The sequence below is a fragment of the Arvicanthis niloticus genome, chromosome 13 (genome assembly GCF_011762505.2).
Source record: "Arvicanthis niloticus isolate mArvNil1 chromosome 13, mArvNil1.pat.X, whole genome shotgun sequence".
Lineage (NCBI taxonomy): Eukaryota > Metazoa > Chordata > Mammalia > Rodentia > Muridae > Arvicanthis > Arvicanthis niloticus.
In genome coordinates this window covers 73,524,123-73,545,156 of record NC_047670.1, presented here as the reverse complement: position 1 = coordinate 73,545,156, position 21,034 = coordinate 73,524,123, and the positions used below count along the sequence as shown (strand labels likewise).

Here is a 21,034-nt window from a genome sequence, read left to right as displayed (position 1 = left end):
TTCCTTCTCTGCACCCACCCCAGCCACTTAGACTTGAGTCTAGGAGTCAACTCAGTTGAGTGTCAATTCAAATTAGGACATCTCAGGAAGTTCCTGGCCCAGCTGCTTTCATCAACAAGGTCTATCCACTCCTACTCAAACGTACCTGTAACGGGGGTCAGTGACTACCATCTTCATGGCCTGTTCCCACGAAGCATTAGAAGGGACAGCCTGGAACAGAGAGACACAGGTCTTAGAGCCTGCTAACTTTCAAACCCTCCAGGCCGTCCCTGGGAGCACCACCCCCAGCACCTTGTCCCTTAGCAGTTCTTTGAATGCCTGCTTTGCCTTCTCCCGGTTGCTCCAACTGAGGCCAGATCTCTCTGGTTCTGGCTTAGCTTCCTCCTCTTCCTGTGGTAGCCGATGCTGTCCAGTAGAACTGGAGAGTAGAGGGAACTCAGCCACAGTGCCCATAATCCTTACAGTTTCCAGTGCCCTTCACTCTCAGCAATTTATTGTCCTCTTCTTGCTCCCCAGAAAGCCCTTCCGAGGTCATGCTCGGTTCTTGACATGTCCCTCCCAAGGCTCTAAAGAGAATGAGGATGGAGAGTTTGAGGCTGCAATGAAGGGGGGCAGCCCATACCTGCTGGGGCCCTCCTCCCGCTGTAGGAAGCCCTGCTCCAGGGGCTGGGTGGCCTCCAGCACATCACAGTCTTCACTTCGACCTGGTTCAGGTTCCAGGAGGGCCATGGGCACTGGGATGGGACCCGGAGGTATAGGTGGAGGGTCAGGCTGTGGCTGAGGTGGTTGTGGCTGTAGTGTCTGTAGTTGCTGGGTCTGCGGTTTTCTGCAGGCAAGCCAAAGAGTGATGGTGTACTAAAGCAGGGACAGGAAGGTAGGGGTGTGCCACTTTCTCTAGCCTGAGTCTAAAAAAGCAGGTAACCCCATAAAGAAAAAAGACTCCTCTTCCCACAGAGGAAGGATAACAATGTCCACTCTCTCCCCAGAGTGCTCCAAGGAAGGGAGGATACACAGCAAAGTCACTCACCCTGCAGACTCTTGTTTGACTAGGGCTGTAAGGGGAAAAGAGAGCAGTCACAAGGTAGCAAAGGACCCCAGCTGCCTTGCCCAATCTTCCCCAGCTGCCTCCAGGCCACCTCACCTTCCAGGTCATCCAGGTCCTTGGGCCGGGTCCATCGGGACTCCTGACTCTGGTTGTTGTAGTAGTAAGGCTTCCCCGTGTCTGACTTATACTCCTTCCAGGGACACTGAGACAGCAGCAGCTGTAAGGGGATGAGTCAAAGGTCAGCAGCAGCTGTAGAGCTCTGCAGCCTGACAGGGAGCTAGGGACCCAGTGAGTAGAAGATAGGAAAGACAATAGTCTTCAGTTGCCACCTGGCCTTGCCTGAAGGGGGAAAGTAGACTTCCTAAGATCCTAGGGAGGCAATGACAAGGAGCATGGAGGTAGGTGGTCAAGGATCTTGGGGTCAGAGGAAGCACAATGAGAATGGTTGGAGACTCAGGGGAGGCTGAAAGCAGCAGCAGAAAGCCCCACTCAGGACCTCGGCCTTAGACTTGAGCACGCTGGGCTTCTCCCACACGGACTGCTTATCATCAGCATTGTAGTAGTAGATGCGCCCGTCAGGGGCCACGTGCTCACTCCACAAAGCCCTCTGGGGGAGGGGAAAAGCACAGAACTGTAGTGAGGCTCCTTTCCCAAAGACAGCCATCAGCCTCCCTCCCGCTTTCTACCCAGAGACCTACACTGGAAGCACTCACCGGAGGGCCTGTCCCAGCCACAGCAGCTAGAAAAGAAGGCAAAGGAAGCCTACTAAGCTCTTGCCCCAAATCTTCATCTTCTCCCCACTGAGTCCTCCCTTATTCCATTCCATCCCATAAATGTCCCCCTGTTCCCATCAACATCCCAACAGGCATGATCCAGCGTGGGCTCCAGTCCATGGTCCCCTCTCCCCTGTGCCCCCCAACCTCCGAGCCTGGGGGGAGCAGGCCCCCAGAAGACTCACAGCTGGCGGTGTCCGCACCCGGAGCCGTCTGCCGAAGAAAGAGGAGGGGGAAGGGTTGGGGCCAAGCCCAGTGGCCCCCAGGACCCAGGCCATGGGGAAATGGAGAAGCAGGCCAGGCCAGGATCTGTGTGTCCTGCTCCCAGGGATCTCTGCCGACTGACTGACAGCCCTATCCCCTCCACCCCCGCCAGGGCTGTGACTCTCAGATCCCAGGGGAGTCGCACAGTGCTCCTTTCTTCATTTTCCACAAGAGTAATTTGTTGAGTCAACTCCTGAGATCCATCTCTTCACAGTAGATGTCAAAATTCGACACCCAACTCAAGACTCCACTACACTGAGCAGCAGCACAAGAAGGTGCCACTGCCCCTTCCCGAGGAAAAGAGGCTGTGATATGAAGAAGCCTTCTTAGCATGTCTAGGCTGCAGAGTATCTGGATGAGTGTGTTCTTTAAGGGCGCTGGGTGGCATGAGAAGTAGAGAGAGAGCATGGTGCCTTCGTCCACTTGAGAGGGAGGAAACCACAACTGCTGAGTATGTGGCTGTTGAGGATGTTAATGTGAGGAACGCAGCCAGGGACCACGGGAGATATGACAGGAGGGAAAGAACGGTGCACATCCATGCATTCCAGTCAGACAGAACCTGCTTTCTGCTAGCCCCTAGCACATGCTTACCGCTGCAGTGACAGGCACCGCTGGCATCAGCATCCCCGGCATCATCGGAGGGACCATTCCTGGTATCTATGAATATAAAGACCAGCAGCCAATGTTAGAGTAAGAAAGGGCTAGGCAAAATAGTCTCTTTGAGTTGGGATCCCTCAGAGATCCCTTTGGGGTTCCAACCCCCAACATGAGCACATACTCTGACAGTCTTCAGGTTCTGGACATTCACATGCCTGAGAACTGTCTTAGTCACTAAGCAGACAAATAGTCTGGAGTCTAACCCAAAGTTCCCTCCCAGTTCTCTCCCAGCTAAAAACCCCTGTGGAAAACACAGTTACCTGTGTAAGTGGTGGCGGTGCCCCCATTGGTGGAAGCATTGGGGGCAGTATGCCAGGCGGCATGGGGGGAATGGCTGGTGGTCTCTGACTCATAGGGGGGAGCCCCATTGGAGGAAAAGGAGGTGGGAGCCCTGGAGGGGGCATCTGGAAATGAGGAAAGAAAAAGAAACTGTCTTATTATGGCAGAGACCACCTATTTCAGGAAATACCCAGCCCTCATCCTGGCCTAGAGGTGATTCCAAGGCTTTCCATTGAGAAGTAAAAGGCATGTCTGTCTCCCTCCTCACTACTGAGAAAGACAGGCAATCCAGGAGTTCTCAGGCATAATGGCAAGCACACAGCTCCCTAACAAGGGAGGAGAGGAAAAGGGCAAGGACACAGTGACAGACTCGGGAGGCTGCACTCCCTGAAACCTGCAGTGAAGGGACAAGGCAAGGCTCCTAGCCTCTTGCCCCCCATCCCTTTCTAACTCATGACCACCAATGCTATTCCAGCCCAGTCAGAGGCTTTTATAAGGAACACAGTGAGTAAGGAATAATGAAAAAGAAAAAAGCCTCCCAGGCCTCGTTCTACTGGAAGTCTTTCCCTTCCATTTCTCCTACCTCCAGCCCCTTGTACCCCAAGGACAAAACAAAAAGGGAGAATTGTCACTTTATGGACTAGAGCTTAAGCTCTCCCCACCCCAGTGCTCAACACCACCCATCTTCTAAAGGCAGCAAAGGGGTGTGTAACAGGTCCTTCCTGGCCACATGACAGTGGTAGGGTGGGGGGGCTGAGGGTGCAGGCTGGAAAAGCCAAGCCCAGGGAAACACATAAAACTTACGAAGGGTGGTGGCATCATGGGGGGCCCCGGTGGGAAGGGGGCAGGCGCTGCTGGGGGCCGGGGACCAGAATCGGGAACCGACTGTTGAGGGAGAGAAAAGTCATAGGACCCAGGATGGGCAGAGATGGGCTTTGCAGAAGGGAAGCAGAGGGGCGAGGAAGACAGAGAAACACAGGCTGAGGAGGGAGTCTCTAAGCCCCACTTCCTGCCTATCCCGAGCCTGAGCCCTTCCCAGCTCTATGCTCTAGTGCTAGCCCAGAAAGCCAGTTGACAGAGTCCTATTTTTACTTTGGGAGTTCCCATTTCACCAACACCACAACAGAGGCACAGAAAGCTCTGAAACAGGCATCTGGTTCTTCCCATGACTTCAACCCATCCTCCTGCCCCTCTCTCAACCCAGTTAGGGGTTGACATCTTTCCTCAATTTTCTAGGTTGAAGATTTGATCCCAAGCTGCTGTTCCTTTACAGCCCTGGACTCTATCACCAGCTTCTTCCCTAAGCAGATTCGAGTTCATTCACACATCCTGCTACTCCATCTACTCCCAAACCATTACCCACCTCAGCTTTCTACCTGTTCTTTACAAACCCTGAACATGGACACAGGCTTGCACAGCCCAAGTGTTCTTGTCTTGCCTCTAACGGCTGACCACACGATACTATTTAAAGTAGCTTTCTTCAATTTCTCCTCTGATATTTTGCCCTACTAGAGAGTGATGCCATTCCACAGAGGTTGGAATCACATGACTTGCTGAAAGCTAGACTCCTGGTACCTGCCTGAGAATCTGGCACATAATAGGTACTCAATAAATACTGAATGAATTTATAACAAATAAAGCAAATCTCTTTATAAAACTTTCCAATTCTAAAATGTTATATTCTCTCTCTCTCTCTCTCTCTCTCTATATATATATATATACACACATATATATATATACATATATATGTGTAGATGTACAAATCATTGTGTATATATGTATAAAATAATAGTTGAGAAATCTTAATTTTAACATATTTATAAACAGAAATAAGAATAAGCTGAAATATCTGTCAGTAAAGATTAATGAGATGAAAACATAAAATGTAATACAGTTGTAAAAATGAGGAAACTCGGGCTGGAGAAATAGCTCAGCAGTTAAGAGCACTGACTGCTCTTCCAGGAGTCATGAGTTCAATTCCCAGCAACCACATGGTGGCTCACAGCCATCTGTAATGGGCTCTGATGCCCTCTTCTGGTATGTGTCTGAAGACAGCTACAGTGTACTCATATAAATAAAAATAAATCTTAAAAAAAAAAAGAATGTGGAAACTCATTAGTAAGATATGGATTGATGGCCAACATCTAAAGATATACTGATAAGCTGGGGGAGGGAAGGTGGGATGAAGCTTTATTGTGTATAAATATTAGTGACAAGAGACACGAAGACAGGAGGAAGAGATTTTCCACAGTATGCCATTTTGTACCTTATGAATATGCAACTATATGGTTTTATTACCTGTTCAAAACTGCCTGGGGTGGGGCAGCTGGAGACATTCCTCAGCAGTTAAGACACTTGCCCTTCCAGAGGACCTGGGTTCAATTTCCCAGCACTCACATGATGGCTCACAAGTGTGTATACCCTGAGTTCCAGGGATCTGACACACTCTACTGGCTTCCATGAGTACCAGGCACAGACATGATGCACAGATGTACATGCAAGCAAACTTAAATACATGGGGGCGGGGGAATGTATATACACGTACATACACACACACATATATACATTATATGATATGTACATTATATGTATGTATATAATGTATTCTGGTGGCTGAAGAGATGACTCAGAGGGTAAGAGCACTTGCTGCACGAGTACCTGAGTCTGGATGCCAGCATAATATATACAAACACGCATACATAGATACAGATACAGAGAGAGAGAGAGAGAGAGAGAGAGAGAGAGAGAGAGAGAGAGAGAACTGTACATAGTTGTAACACCAGTGCTATGGAGGGCTGAGACAAGATGATCATTAGGGCTGCTGGCTGCCGGCCTACCTCCAGGTTCAATAAGAGGCCCTACCTCTAGTAAATTTAGCAGTGAGGGATGGATAAAATGCTGGTTGCCTTCCTCTGGCCTCCGGACATAGACAGAGAGACAGAGAGACAGAGACAGACAGACAGACAGACAGACAGACAGACAGACAAGAAATGTCTTAAGTTGTTTGGCTTCGTTTTTGAGACAAGGTGTCACTATGTAGCCCTAGCTACCCTGAAACTCACTTTATAGACCAGAGTAGTTTAGAACTCAAGAGATCCCCAGGTACTGGGATTAGAGGTATGCCCATGCCTGGCTCAAACACTTTTGAAAAGGTGAAGATGTAGCTAAAGGGCTGTTCCTCTCCTAAGCAGAAGCTGAGGAGCTGCATGAGAGCTCTAGGAAGAGGCAGAAGTCTGGATGGACAGGAGCGGCCTCACAACCGTCTCTCAGTTACCGCTCTCCTGAGGAGGCCTGACTTGTAACCCTGCTTTGTAGCTTCTATCTCTAGAAGTCTCTCTCACCTTGTCCTAAGTAGCTATGTGTCAAGCTACTAAAATTCTCTATTCTGTACCTTCAACTAAGTGTTCTGTTCCTATCCTCTGGAGGTTTTCTCTGTATGGAGTGTCAGAAATCACTAGTCATAGGAGGATATCAATTTTATGTTCTACTATTTCACCTTAAGCTACTTTAACAGCCGTTTTTAAAAATATATATGTATGCATATATGTGTGTATATGTATATATACACACACACACACATATATAATGTTATGTGGATTGGTGTTTTGCCTGCATGTATGTCTGAGGGTATCAGAAGCCCTAAAACTGGAGTTACAGATACATGTAAGCTGCTATGTGGTTGCTGGGAATCGAACCAGGGTCCTCTGGAAGAAGCAGCCAGTGCTCTTAACCACTGAGCCGTTTATCCAGCCTCTTAAACCTACCAAGTACTTATCTTTCAGTCTTGCCCAGCCCAGCACCATCACATTACCTACTCTCCAGAGCCTCCCTGATGACGTCGCCCAGCACTCGAAGCTTTACTCCGAGAGAACCCTCCCGTCTAGGCATTCTTTCCATTCTTCCTCATACTTCTTGCCCAAACCACGTTTCCCATTCGATCTACTATGTGGCCTCCCGAACTGTTACCCTCATATCCACTTCTATCTGTGCTCACAATGCCCTCCAAAATGTACATCAGACCCGTAAGCACCTGCATAGACTTCTCCATTGGTTTCCCACTGTTCTGAGGGTGAACACCAAGACCCTACCCAGGTCTATGAGACCAGTGACTGTGCCAGCCTCTTGCACACCCGTCAGCGCTCCCGCCACATTGTTCTCCCAGCTCAGGCATCCCACAGTGCACCAGGCACCTCTCCTACATCCTGCACACACTTCACAATGGACATTTCAGTGAAAGCCTTCAGCAACCCACTGCACTAACCAGAGCCTCCTTTATATGTTCAACACCACACACCTTTCTGCCAGGAGTCACCCATCACAAGTTTACAGTCATTAGTGTAATTCCAAATGTACTATCTCATGGGCATCAAAACATATACTGTGTTAAACATGGATCCTCAGGCTGAAGAGATCACTCAAAGGCTAAGAGCACTGGGTTTTCTTCCAGAGGTCCCAAGTTCAATTCCCAGCAACCACTTAGTGGCTCACAATCATCTATACTGGGGTCTGATGCCCTCTTCTGGCATGCAGACAGAATATTGCATACATAATAATTTATTTAGAAAAATTATGTTATAGAAAAACAAACAAACCATGGATGCTCACTTACATCTTGGATTTAATGAACTATAACATTTAGTGTAGCTCTACTAAAATGAAAGGTCTTAAGGGCAGAGGTAACACAGCACAGTGGTTCAACACTGTAATCCCAGCCCTGGGGAGATGGAGATAGCAGGATCAGGAGTTTGAGGTCAGTGTGGGCTATGTGGGAGGTTCCAGGCCAGCCTGGGCTGCAGAGACTCTGCCTCTGTAATAAGCAGTAAAGGAGCTAGTGAGAGGGCTCCGTGGATGGAGGAACTTGCCATCAAGTCCGAGGACCTGCATTTGATCCCCAGCATCCACACAGTGGGAACAGAACTGACTCCACGACCTTCCCCTGACCTCCACATCCGCTCTGGCACATGTGCTGTCATCCACATGAATGATAGAAATTACAGAAAAAACTAAAGTGGGGTAGTTCATTGACTTGGCTGGTCTTGGCAAGTTCCGCCAGACCCAGTAGTCACTGCTAAGTCATCCTTACCAAGAAAACACAATTTAGAGCTGGAGGAGACTCTGAATATAAGCCCAAATGTTCCCAAAACCTCGTTAGGTTATCACTTTATAATAAGGCTGGGACTCAGTCTATACCCCACTCCAGCCTCAAACCTACAAGCAAACAATCTTCTTCCCTCAGCCTCCCATGTGCAAGATTATAGCCATGTGCTAGGATTATAGCCATGTGTCAGGGTGGTTGTTTTGAGACAGTGTCTTGGGGGGCTTGGACTGGTCTTGAACTCCTGATCTTCTTGCCTCCACCTCCAAGTGCTGGACTTATAGGAATGCCACTTTACACATTGGTTCTCCTCTCTTACCATGTGAGAAAGGTCAGACAGAGTAATGGTAAACAGTATGCCAGTCCCACAACTGGCTTCAGATGAGCCAATGAAATCCCATCGGTCCTCCCTGGAAGCACAGCGCTCATCACAGAAAGCAGCGTTTTCATACCAATCTTCCCTGGAAGTGAGTAAACCATCAAGACTCAAACCTCATCTTAAAAATGAGCAGTGGTGCCTACTGCCTACCCTATAAAATTCCTCAACTTAGAGGCAGGTGTTCTTAATTCAACACATGCCTTGAAGTTTAGAGGCAAAAGCAGGTGGATCTCCCCAAGTTCAAGGCTATCTTGGTCTACATATTAAGTTCTGGGACAGCCAGAGCTACAGAGGGAGACCCTGTCTCAAAATAAATATATAAATTAGTAAATTGGGCATGGTGGCATACACCTTTAGTCCTGGAACTTGGGAGCCCGTGGGGCCAGGGCTTCCCAGTTAGCTTTCTGTGCAGAAATTGTTAGATTTCTCTCATTTTGTTCAAGATGATCCAATGTTCACTGTTTTACTTTTACACTACCACACATATACTCTGGACCAATCAAACCACTTGGCAGTTGTTTGTACCTCTGTGAATGTTTAGGGGATTCTGAGAGTGCCCACCTCTCCACTCCAGTGTGCTGCATTTTGGAAGTGAGCGAGGTAGCAAGCTAGCTTTCTTTCTTTCTCTTCCCATTTCATGATGTTTGAGGACATGTGAGGCAAATGAGCACGCAGAGGCCCAAAGCTGACGTTAAGAATTATCCTTGGTCAGTCTTTTACCCTAGTCCTCTCGAGGAGAGCAGAGTCTTTCAATCAAACTCAGAGCTCACTGATAGTCAGCCTCACTAGCTGTCTTGCTCTAGTGATTCAGTCTCTGCACCAAAGGCTAGAATTACAGGGCACTGAACATTTTTTTTTTATGTTCTGGGGATCTGAACTCCAATTCTTCTGCCATCACAGCAAGCATTTAAGCCACTAAGCCTTTGCAACAGCCTGCGTTTTCTCTTTTTTAAACTCCCTGATTGTCTAGACAGGGCAGCCCTCCACCTGAAGTGCTTTGATGACACTGTTTCATCTCTAACCTTGGTGGATTTTTGCATACAACCTAAGATACTGTTTGCACTCGTTTGTTTGTATAAATTCTTTTGAGTACAGTCTGTAATAGAAACATGTAGAATAGTAGAGACTCTTTACCTTGGTGGAAGGCAGCAGGTATCAAATACTCATATGGAGAAAGTTACAGGATAGAAAGAAAGCTAACTGTATGGAGACTTCTGGGCAGAATTCAAACCTGGGCCCACTTTAATCAGTTGCCCAGGGAAGACAGAGCAATGGGAGGAGTGGAAAGGACCGTGGAACTTTCAGAGCCTGCCTTCCTGCCTTCCTGCCTTCCTTCCTACCCTTCCTGAGGCTTCCCCTGTGTCAGTCATCCTTTCTTTCCTGCTCCTCTCGCCTGCTGCAATACCAATACAACTTTAGGACGACAACACTTCTGAGTAGACTCTGAAGCAACCAGTACAAAAGGACAGAAGGAAGCTGAAGACAAGCAGATCTGTCAGTCTTCCCTGGACCAGAACACACATTCTAGGGCAGGGGAGAGTCAATGCTGAGACACTTGAGCATCCAGGCATCATCTATTCAGGGAGACGAATGGAAGCATCCTGATACAAGATGTAATCAGTCCTCAGCCTTCAGATCTCAGGGGTATCTCAAAACTGAGGACTCAGAAGAACACAGAAAAAGACAAGAATAGCGGAACAGGGAAGAGAACAGAAATCACAGCTAACAGTAATGTTTGCTGGGTGTTTGAGCCACACCACACGTCTATTTCATCCTCACAACCTTCTGAGAAATTATCCCCATTTCATGGGAAGCTGGGGTTCTGACAGGTTACTTCTTGGCTATGATTCTCACAGATTAACCGGCAGAGGCAGGTCTGGATCCTAGCAGTCTGACCCCATAGAGCTGCCTCCCAGAAAGAAGGATGCCACAGATGATATTTCTTAGCCTCATCTTGACTTTTTTTTTTTTTTTTTAAATCCCAATCCTCACAAAATCCCGAGATTCTGAGACAGCCAGATGATCCTAGGTAGGCCTGGTCTGACTTACTCACCAAAGGAACTGGAAGAAAATGAAGGAGAGCAGGCATATTTCTCAGAGACAGCCCTCATCAAAAAGAAACAGGGCTGGCAGAGTAGCTCAGCACCACAGCACTTGCTGGCGCTAACAAGGCCCTAGGTTCAATGTATAGTGTTGCAAAGAACAGCTGAGCCCAACCACCCTGTGGTCTCCACTGACCTGCTGAACCCAGACAGGACCAGCCCCTCCCCCACCCACTTCTGAGCCTCTACTCTACTGTGTAAGCCCTGTGTAAGCCATAGCATTTCTGCTGCTTCCCACAAAGAGCCTGGAGATCTTTCTAGAATACATTTTGCTTCTGATCCTCCATCACCTCTTCACTCTCCTGAAGAATAGAATGTTGTTACTTCTGTTCTTCTTTCTCTGTCTCTCTCTCTCTCTCTCTCTCTCTCTCTCTCTCTCTCTCTCTCTCTCTCTCTCTCTCTCTCTCTCTCTCGAACCAAGGTTCAACTTCCTCTATCTACAGACTTCTCCCATTTCTCCAACAGGATTCCCAAGGCCCAGGCCTGCCAGGACCCAGCCTTGCAAGGTTCAATTCTTTTATCCGCAACTCCGAGAAATTTCCCCCAGTCAAGCAGAAGGTCTCCACTCCAACTTCATGCTTGCCGCATCCTAGAACCCATTCGACTAAATTCCCTCCTCGAATCCCGCCCCCTTTTGCAACTGATGGAGATTCAGTTTATCATATCACCCATTTTCCTTTTTTAAAGTCAATGGGAAATTCGAGGCCCAAAGAAAGGTAGTGACTTGCCCAAGGTCACACAGAGTTATTACAGTCTGTTTGAAGGCAGAGCCAGGGTTGGGACCCAGGGGCCTCTGCTCGTCCATTTCTTGGACTACTCCAGTTCTGGGGTGAAAACCAGGAGCCCCTCCTAACCTCAGGAGACATGTTTTGTGAACGGGTGGGTAAACAAGGGAGTCCCCTAAGGTCCAAAGGGGCACTTAGGGCTTCCAAAAGAAACCAGCCTGGGTCTGGGGGAGGGGCACGGGCCACGCCAAATAGCCCAGGATTGGTAACTGGTTTCCATCTCCCGCCCTCTCCTCATCCCCGACCTTTTCCCACAGACCCACCGTTCACTTCATCCCTTCCTTCATCTCACACAGTGCCTCAGCTCTCCGTCCCCTCAGCCCCCGGTCGCACCACCCCCCCCCCCCCCCCGCCCCGCCATGCTCCATAATGGCCTCCCCGCCCCTTCTACCCCCAATCCCCGCCCCCACCTACCTACAGGGCTTCTTTTCCTCACCCCTCGGTCCCCTCGCCCTCCCTCAGGGTCCCGGGTACCCCGGCGGCCCTCCCGCCTCCCCGGCCCGAGCCCGGGCCGCAGGGGGCGCTGTGAGACAGCCCCGGGCCTCTCCACCCCCGCGCGGGGACGTTACCATGCCAGAGCCTCAGAGCAGCTGGGCCGGCTCGGCCCACTCGCCAGTAAAAACAGCTCTGATTGGCCAGGCTTCAGCCGGGAGGGAGGGGCCAGTGGGGGGGTCGCACCCCTTCGTGGCCGGGGCTCCGGTGGCTCTCGCCGAGGAGCGGAGCCCCCAACCGGCCCGGTGTGCCCGGCCCGGCTCCGCCCCCGGCACGGAGCGCCAGGCCACGCCCCCACGCGCGCAGAATCCTGGGCCCGCCCCCGGGGCGGGGCGCGCCTGGGCCCACCCCCGGGGCGGAGCGCGCCTGGGCTCGCCTGGGACTGACCGCGCGCTGCCTTCCCGGGTCACAGCCCGGCTGCCCGCGTCTCCGCGGCCTCCACACAGACGGCGGCGAGCCATTCATTCCTCCCGCGCACAGGGCACGACAGCGGTTCACAGAGCGGCTCTTTTCCCTGCGTATTTTCTTTAGTTTTTTTTTTTATTTCTTAATTCAAGAACTATTAATTAAATTCCTGTGCCCCCCTAAAGGAGTGCATACGTGCCTCTCGCTGGGTTACTTTTGGAATCTGGCTCCGTAACGCCTACAATGTGAGATAAGTGTTCAGTTATGCAGATAAGGGAACTCGAAGCCACTTAATGGATATGCATGCTCAAGTTCTTGGGCTAGTACAGCTGGCCCTGGGTGGAGGGATCGTACCTCTTTCCCCCTCCAAGGCCGGGGTAAAGAAGTTGCCTGTTTCCTATGGCAGGTTTCTGAGCCTGACTCAGGAAAACACCTCTTTATGTCTATAGACAGTTTGGCTTTATCGATAGTTGTGTTAAAGGTTCTTGTATTCGTTCTTCACGCCAGCACTGGGTTGCAGAGACAGGCAGATCCCTAGGGCTCAGTGGCCAGCCAGGCTAGCCTACTTTGTGAGTTCTCTGACTAGTGAGAGACCTGATCTCTTCACCCTTAAGTAGATACACTTCAGGCTTCGTGGAAAATGTCTTTACCCACTGAGCCATCTCTCAGCCTCTCCTCTTTTAAAAAAAGCAGTGTGTGTGTGTGTGTGTGTGTGTGTGTGTGTGTGTCTCGTGCTGTTGCAAGTATGTGAAATACCAGTTCTCTCCTTTGACCATGCTGGTCCAGGAGATCAAATTCATGTGGTCAGACCTGGCAGCAGTCGCCTTTAACTTCTGAGCCATCTTTCTTAATAAACTTAAATTTTTACTTCACACTCATTTGTCCTGATGTTTTTTGTTTTTTGTTTTTTGTTTTTTTTTTCTGCTGCATAGTTAAGCATCTGGCTTTACCTGAGTGTATCTACTTAAGGGGAAAGAGAACTTGGGCTATTGGCAGCAGTGCTGGACCACACACACACACCCAGAGAGAGAGAGAGACAGGAGAGAGAGAGAGAGAGAGAGAGAGAGAGAGAGAGAGAGAGAGAGAGAGAGAGAGAGAGTACAAGATCATGGTTTTGTTGTGAACATGTGGTGTGGTTTAGGGGATTTGTTTTTTTGGTTTTTTTTTGTTGTTGGTGTTTTGGTTTTTTTTTTTTTTTTTTTTTTGAGATAGGGTGTAACTGTGTAGCCCAGATAGACCAGGAATTTAGCATGTAGCCTAGGCTGGCCTTGAAGTCACATTCCTGTCTCTGCCTCTGCCTCCCAAGTTCCGGGGTTATAGTATAAGTAGGCATATGTTTAAAGGTCAAATGAATATATAAAATGTTTCAAGACAAAGAACAGACCTGTGCTTGCCTCATTTATCTTCTCCCTGAGGACAGCCATTTTTACTACTAGTGTTCTTTTGCTGTTTTATATCTGTTTTGGGTTTTTTGTTTTTGTTTGTTGTTTTAGCTGTATCTATGTCCCTCTTTCAGCTTCATTCTTTGTCACAGGGAAAGGAATCCAAGGAGATATTCTGACCCAAATTCCCTTATTGATCATATTTTGATGGATATTCAAAGGGATGGGAGAATTGCCTACCAGTTTGGTTCCTGGACCATCTCCCATTTCTTGCTGGATTCTCTCATCCCTCCTCAGAGAGACCTTGCAGATTATGTGGGCATCCCTGGGCCTGAGGAATAACAAGGGCAGCTATTTGCGGAGAGGGGCTCAGCGTAGACCAGAGGTCACTGACCCCATGTAGGTTCTCTCAAGGCAGGACACAGACAAGAGTGGAAAGGAGAGAATGGAGCAGAGCCAGGGGCCGGGCACTTCCATTTGCTTCTGCAGAATTCTGGAGAGTCCCGAAACTCTAATTTAGAACCTGGCCTTCCCAGGTACATTTTTATGAAATTAAGTTTTAGAATGTATTTTACTTAACAGTTTGTTGGCTTACAGTGTTGAAATATTTAGTATATGGATATTGATTTTCAGTCTTGCCGCAGCCCCAGGAATAATGGGGGCAGATGTAAGGATTAGCTCATCCTTCTCCCTTCTCATAAGCTATACATCATTTATCATATTTATCTGCAAAATGCATTCTGTAATACTTTTTGTTTGTCTAATAATCAGTTCTTACAACACTGTGATTGCTCTTCAGAGCTGAGCCAAGTAAAAAGCTGATGCAACTCATTTTCTGAACAAATTTTCATTATTTCCTGGGATTAATCATTATCTGCTTTTTACTTTGTTCATTTACTTTGTTATTTGCATTTTCATTTTTTTATTAACTTATTTGTGTGTGAATGTTAGTGTGCGTGCTCCATAGACAAGCTGTGGAATCCTCCACTCTGTGTGGAGGCCTGGGATCAAACTCAAGCCATCAGGCTTGGTGCCAGGAACCTTTATTGCTAAATCACTGCGGTGACCCTCATTTTCCTTCTCTCTCTCTCTCTCTCTCTCTCTCTCTCTCTCTCTCTCTCTCTCTCTTAATTTCCTTCTATCTTTTTTTTCTGAGACAGAGTTTCTCTGTGTAGCCCTGGCTGTCCTGGAACTTACTCTGTAGACCACCAGGCTGGCTTCAAACTCACAGAGATCCTCCTGCCTCTACCTCCCAAGTGCTGGAAGTAAAGGCATGTGGCACCCTGGCTTACCAGCCATTCTTTTGTATGTTTTTTTAAACACGTTAAGTTTATTGTTCTCACATATTCTCTGAATATAATTTTATAGCATCTTAGTTGTTTCAGGGTGCAGTAACCTGTCTTGAAAACTACTAGGTATTCAGTGATTGTGGTTTTTTTTAAATTATTTTCTCTTCAAAATCTTTTTTGCTCCAATTTTATTACATTCATTTAAAGAGAAAGAGAAAGAAGCCTTGTGCGTGTTACACAAATGCTCTACCACTGCGTCACATTCCCAGCTATAAAGTTTTAAAATAATTGTTTGTTTTCATGTTTTTTTTTTCCATTTATGCAGTGAAAAACAAAAACCTTGAGTCAGGGAGATGGCTCAGTCTGTAAAGTGCTTGCTTTGTAAGGATGACCCAACTGATCCCCAGAACCAATGTAAAAAGCCAGGTTTGGTGGGTCACCCTAACAGCTCTAATGCTTGGAGACCTTATCTCACAAAACAAGATTGGTGGCTGTCCAAAAGAATGTCATCTGAGGTTGACTTCTGACCTCCACGTGCATGTATGAACACACATACCTGCCTGACGAATCAGAGGTCTGGCTTCACTGAGGCAGCCTCTTCACGATGAAATGATGTTATAACACCAAGTGTCATACAGCTGAACTTGTATTGTAGTTGACTACAATAGTGTAGTTGACACAACAGTGTTTGCTTCAGATGAGGAGCTTCTACACAGACTTTGCTCAACGAAGGCTAGGTGGATTTTTTTTTTAAGTTAGTAACCTTCCTAGACGTGTACTGATCACCTGAGAGTGGCCTTTGAACAATGATGAAGGTATGGCAGCTGGCCTCAGGAGCAGGCCTCAGAAGGACTAATGTCTAGATGTGGGGAGCAGACAGAAGGCGGATATCATCCTTGCAGCCATCTTGAGCCATATACCCAGATAAGAGACTTCATTACAATAGTCTACAACAGCTGAGCACACTCTAATAACATCTTGCTTTAGATACCCAGGATCTTCCCTTGGGTGTGTGAGACTTAAAGGTGTGATTTAGTGTCACTTCTCTATCTGACCAGCAGACAGGACGACACAACTCGGAGTTCTTCTCAACGCAGTTTATTCAGGATCCTTAACCATTCTCTCTCTCTCTCTCTCTCTCTCTCTCTCTCTCTCTCTCTCTCTCTCTCTCTCAAAACCCCTCTCTGCTTTCTCTCTGGAAGCCCTCCTCTCCTCTCTCTCTGGAAGCCCTTCTCTCCTCTCTCTCTGGAAGCCCTTCTGCCTCAGCCCCTTAACGGCTGTCCTTTTATACCCCTGCCTGTCCCAATCAGCACCTGCCATGTAGGCATGCCTCATTGGTGCACCGCCAAGAAGAGGCGCTTGAGTGCACCTGCTCCTCACAATTTAGAGCCTAGGCTTAAGGGTGTGACTTAGAGATCAGATTTAGAGACAAGACCTAAGGGCATGGCTTAAAGGCGTGACTTAGAGGTGTGGCTTAGAAGTGAGACATATAAAAGGCAAGAGGCAGACAGAAGAGTTGAGTACAACTTGGAACTAAGAATTAGGTTAGAGAGTACAACTTAGAGTACAACTTGGAGTAGGAATTAGGCATTGAGGAAGAAGACACTTGAACTAGAGAACTCAGAAGAAATGATTATTAGACATTAGGCACTTGGCACTTGGAAGAAGTAACTTGGAACTTGGAGGCACTAGGGACTAGGAACTCAAGACTTGGGACTTGGACTAGGAAGAGAGACTGAAGAATAAACAGGATTGAATCACACTCTGTCTGGTCTCCATTCTTCGAGTCTGTCCTCACTCTTTCTCTTGCTGAACCCCGACCCACAGACTGAAGCAGCTTGGGACAGTGCGGGCTCTAACAGTTTAGCCCCCAAGGCTTTTGGCAGTGCGGGTTCCAACATTGACAGAATGGTCCGAGACATTTTGGCCCCAAAGTGTGGGGCAGCAACATCTAGAGACATTCCAGTCCTAAGGGGCAGGAATATAAATAAGGCTGGCTGCTTCGGACAGGAAGAATAGTCAACCCTTCCTCTCTGATGTTCACTTAACTTCTAGGCATATGTACCATCTGCCCAGAGTCCTGATACAGTCTTGAGCATTACATGTTGCAGTGTGTGTGTGTGTGTGTGTGTGTGTGTGTGTGTGTGTGTAGTGCACTGCATATGTGTGTTGTGGGCATGGCTATAAGAAATGTGATCAATGGTAATCTTTTCTGAAGAACACTGTGAAATGTTAATTAAAATATTTTTATCTCAGGGCTGGAGAGATGCCTCAGCAGTTAAGAGCACTGGCTGCTCTTCCACAGGTCCTGAGTTCAATTCCCACAACCATATGGTGGCTCACAGCCATCTATAAGGGGATCTGGTGCCCTCTTCTGGCCTGCTGTTGTATATGCAGCAGAGTACTCATACAGTAAATAAAAATTAAAAAGAAAATATTTTATCTCCCTACTATGTAAAACCTTTATACAAATGTTTTCATTCTCTCCCCCCCCCCACACACACACCCTGACCTGTCAGTCCAGTCCTCTCTGCTCTGTTTCTTCTCTTTTTTAAAGATTTATTTATTTATGGATATGAGTGTTGTGGTTTGAATATGCTTGGCCCAGGGAATGGCACTCTTAGGAAGTATGGCCTTATTAGAGTGGGTGTGGCTTTACTGGAAGAAGTGTGTCACTGTAGAAGTGGGCTCTTGCAACCCTCCTCCTAGCCACATGGGAGACAGTCTGCTCCTGACTTCCTTTGGATGGAGATGTAGAACTCTCAGCTCTCAGCTCCTTCTTCAGTGCCATGCCTGCCTGAACGCTGCCATGCCTATAAGCCAGCCCCAATTAAATGTTGTCCCTTAAAAGAGGTGCTTAGCTATGATGTCTGTTCACAGCAGTGGAAAACTAAGACAATGAGTGCTCTGTCTTTATGCACACCAAAAGAGGGCATCAAATCCCATTACAGATGGTCTTTGGGTTCGGGGAATTGAACTCAAGGCTTCTGGAAGAGTAGCCAGTGCTGCTAACCACTGAGCCATCTCTCCAGTCATGTCCCCCCAACCCACAACTCCCTTGCTTAAAGAAAGAATCTATCACAAACTCCACCCTTGGACAGGATAGAGATCCAAGGATGGCCATGCATTCCTGATCTTTCTGCCTCTGCCTCCTAAGCTAGGATCGCAAGATGTGCCACCACACCCAGCAGTGTGTGCCTTTTAAATGGAAAGCTCCAGGTCAGTAGTATACAGTTTGAGTCTTAGGCCCTCTCTTCTCGTGTCTCATCAGGGTCTCCTATGTAGCCTTAGCTGTCCTGGAACTCACTAAATAGACCAGGCTGGCCTTTAACCCATGGAGATCCACCTGCCTCTGTCTCTGAGTACTGGGGTGTTGTGGCCTGAGCTGCCTCACATTTTGGCATCAAAATGTTGAGAGCCACTCTGCCCCACGTTTGGAGGCCAAAATGTTGCAGCCCGAGCTGCCCTGTTGGGGGCCAACTTTTAGCAGAAAGCGGCTATCAGCTTTGCAGCCCCACATTTGGGGGCCCAAGTGTCTTGAACTGTTCTGTTAATGTTGGAACCTGCACTGCCAAAAGCCTTGGGGACTAACTTGTTAGCCCGCACTGCCCCAAGCAGCTCCGGTCTGCGGGTCCGGGTTCAGCAAGAAAGAGAGTGAGGACGAACTCGAGGAATGAAGACCAGACAGAGTGTGATTCAATCTCGTTTATTCTTCAGTCTCTCTTCTTCTCTCCAAGTCCCAAGTCTTGAGTTCCTAGTCCCTAGTTCCTAGTCCCTAGTGCCTCCAAGTTCCAAGTTTCTTCTTCCAAGTGCTAAGTGCCTAATGTCTAATTCCAAGTTCTTCCTCCAAGTTGTACTCTTCTGAAGTGTCTGATTCCTCTGTTCCTAGTGTCTCTCTGAAGTGTCTGATTCTCTGATACTCCAAATTGTTCTGAACTCTTCTGTCTGCCTCTTGCCTTTTATATGTCTCACTTCTAAGTCACGCCTTTAATCATGCCCTTAGGTCTTGTCTCTAAATCTAATCTCTAAGTCACACCCTTAAGTCACACACCTTTAAGTCTCACACACCCAAGGAAAGATCCTGGATATCTAAACCAAGATGTTATCAGAGTGTGCTCAGCTGTTGTAGGCTGATGTAATCAAGTCTCTTATCAGGGTATATGGCTCAAGATGGCTGCAAGGATGATAGCTGCCTTCTGTTGGCTCCCCACACTGGGGGGGTTAGTTAAAGGCATCACCACCATGCTTTTAACAGAAAAGCTGGGACTGGGTAAGTTGTGCTCACTCTGAGGAAGGAGCCTAGAACTTCAGCATGTGTATTTCATACACTGAATTGAGGAGGTATCCTGAGCTTTTCTTAATTAAATCGTATACTCTCTATGTTTTGATTGGCTTGCCTAGATTATTTATATACAAACTACTCATCAGTGTGGTTGAACTTGAAAATAAAGAGGATGGAAGCAGGGAAATGAGAGTCCAGAGAAGGAGTTGGGATAAAGAAACCCAGTTAGAATCCTAACTCCACTCTTCCAGCTATTCCTAGGTGTGTCCCATCACCCTCAGAGCCTTAGCTGGCTTAGATATGCTGGTAAAGGTAAGTCACCGGGGTTGAGATGTGCCCAGCTGTAGAGTATGTGCCTAGTATGGGTCTGGATCTGATCCTTAGAGCAAGAGTATAAGCCATTGAGAGAGGCTAGATTATAAAAAAATCAAACATGATCAAATTAAAAATACTTTACAAGCTATGAGATTTCTGAAATCATAAAGGATCAAAGGACCGTTCAGAGTAGATACGAAGGTAAATAAGGATCCACTAACCAGGGTCTTAGTCTGGGGCTGACTCATTTCTGCTTCGCCGGCATGTAGCCGCAAGCATAGCACCTGCAATATTACCAAAGGTGAGTGTTTGCTGAGTGAATAAGCAATAGAAGGATTACCACTGCCCTAGTGAACAGACAGTATGGTGAAAGACAGTTTTACCACTGCCCTAGTGAACGGACAGTGTGGTGAAAGACAGTTGAGTGTCAGGTAAAAGTCGTAAGTGGGTAAGACAACTTACGATGTTGAAACTGTTATCTATTAGATGGCAGGATTTTTGGTGACAAGGGAGAAAGTTTTTCATTCTATGGACCTGCACTTTATATCCATTCATTCAATAAGTGCTCCGTGCCCTAGTATGTGCCAGGTACAATTCTAAGTCCCAAACATACAGCAGTGTTCAAAAAGAAGAAGAAAAAACCCTCCTGCTATGAACACCAACTTTAACTAGTTAGAGTGTTGGCTAAGCTTTGAGCCTCGGGGCAAGCAAAAGCAAACACATTCTCATTTAGGTGTTGATTGGCTCTGATCTTAAAGTCAAATGTTCCCTTTAGAAAAGTGTCTAGTTGGTGCTGGTAAGATGGCTCAGTAGTTAAGAGCACTGACTGCTCTTCCAGAGGTCCTGAGTTCAATTCCCAGCAACCACATGGTGGCTCACAACCATCTGTAATGGGATCCGATGCCCTCTTCTGGTTCTTGTGTGTATGAAGGCAGCTACAGTGTACTCATCATATATATATGTGTGTGTGTGTGTGTGTGTGTGTGTGTGTGTGTGTGTGTATGTACGTATATATGTGTATATATATATACACACACATACATATATATGTAAAAATCTTTAAAAAAGAAAGAAAAGTATCTAGTCAGCCTTCTGATGCTATAACAAAACATTTGAGAGAATTGACTCAAACCAAAAAAACTAAAAATGTTATTTGGCTCACCATTTTGGAAATTTCAGCCCATAATCAAAAAGCCCTTCTGTTTCCGATGTGATGGAATAAAACCACGAATCAGGAAGAGAGGAAGAGGGAAGGGCTGGAACCCCACGATGCCCCTCAAGAGTACACAGTATCCTAAGGCCCTACCTCTCAAATGTTCCACCACTTCCCCATGGCACCACACTGAGGACCAGAACCTTCCACATACGGATCTTTGGGAACCGAGAGCTAAACAGGAAGTCATGTTTCCTGGTTGCTTTTCTTCCTATTTTTTGCCATTAATATTTAGTTTGGGAACATGATTTTTAAATGGTGAAGCAAAACAAACAAA

At 47.4% G+C, this 21,034-nt stretch overlaps 1 protein-coding gene across 10 annotated transcripts in view; it reads right to left on the bottom strand.

Annotated features, from left to right (window-relative positions):
• Nucleotides 1–21,034, bottom strand: part of Prpf40b (pre-mRNA processing factor 40B) — a 68,081-nt gene that overhangs the window by 9,270 nt on the left and 37,777 nt on the right. For 5 of the 10 annotated variants that reach the window (XM_034516647.2, XM_034516653.2, XM_076912066.1 and 2 more), the window contains exons 1-12: nt 11,949–12,156; nt 3,823–3,903; nt 3,000–3,143; nt 2,674–2,739; nt 2,004–2,031; nt 1,759–1,784; nt 1,542–1,652; nt 1,142–1,262; nt 1,028–1,052; nt 623–826; nt 292–418; nt 146–210 (exon numbers count right to left, since the gene is read on the bottom strand). In XM_034516647.2, the coding sequence (XP_034372538.1) occupies nt 146–210; nt 292–418; nt 623–826; nt 1,028–1,052; nt 1,142–1,262; nt 1,542–1,652; nt 1,759–1,784; nt 2,004–2,031; nt 2,674–2,739; nt 3,000–3,143; nt 3,823–3,903; nt 11,949–11,951 (1,001 nt within the window). In that variant the 5' untranslated portion in view covers nt 11,952–12,156. Of the gene's footprint in view, nt 1–145; nt 211–291; nt 419–622; nt 827–1,027; nt 1,053–1,141; nt 1,263–1,541; nt 1,653–1,758; nt 1,785–2,003; nt 2,032–2,673; nt 2,740–2,999; nt 3,144–3,822; nt 3,904–11,793; nt 11,924–11,948; nt 12,176–21,034 lie in introns of those variants that run through there. The other 5 variants (XM_034516650.2, XM_034516652.2, XM_034516657.2 and 2 more) reach the window with 5 other exon arrangements.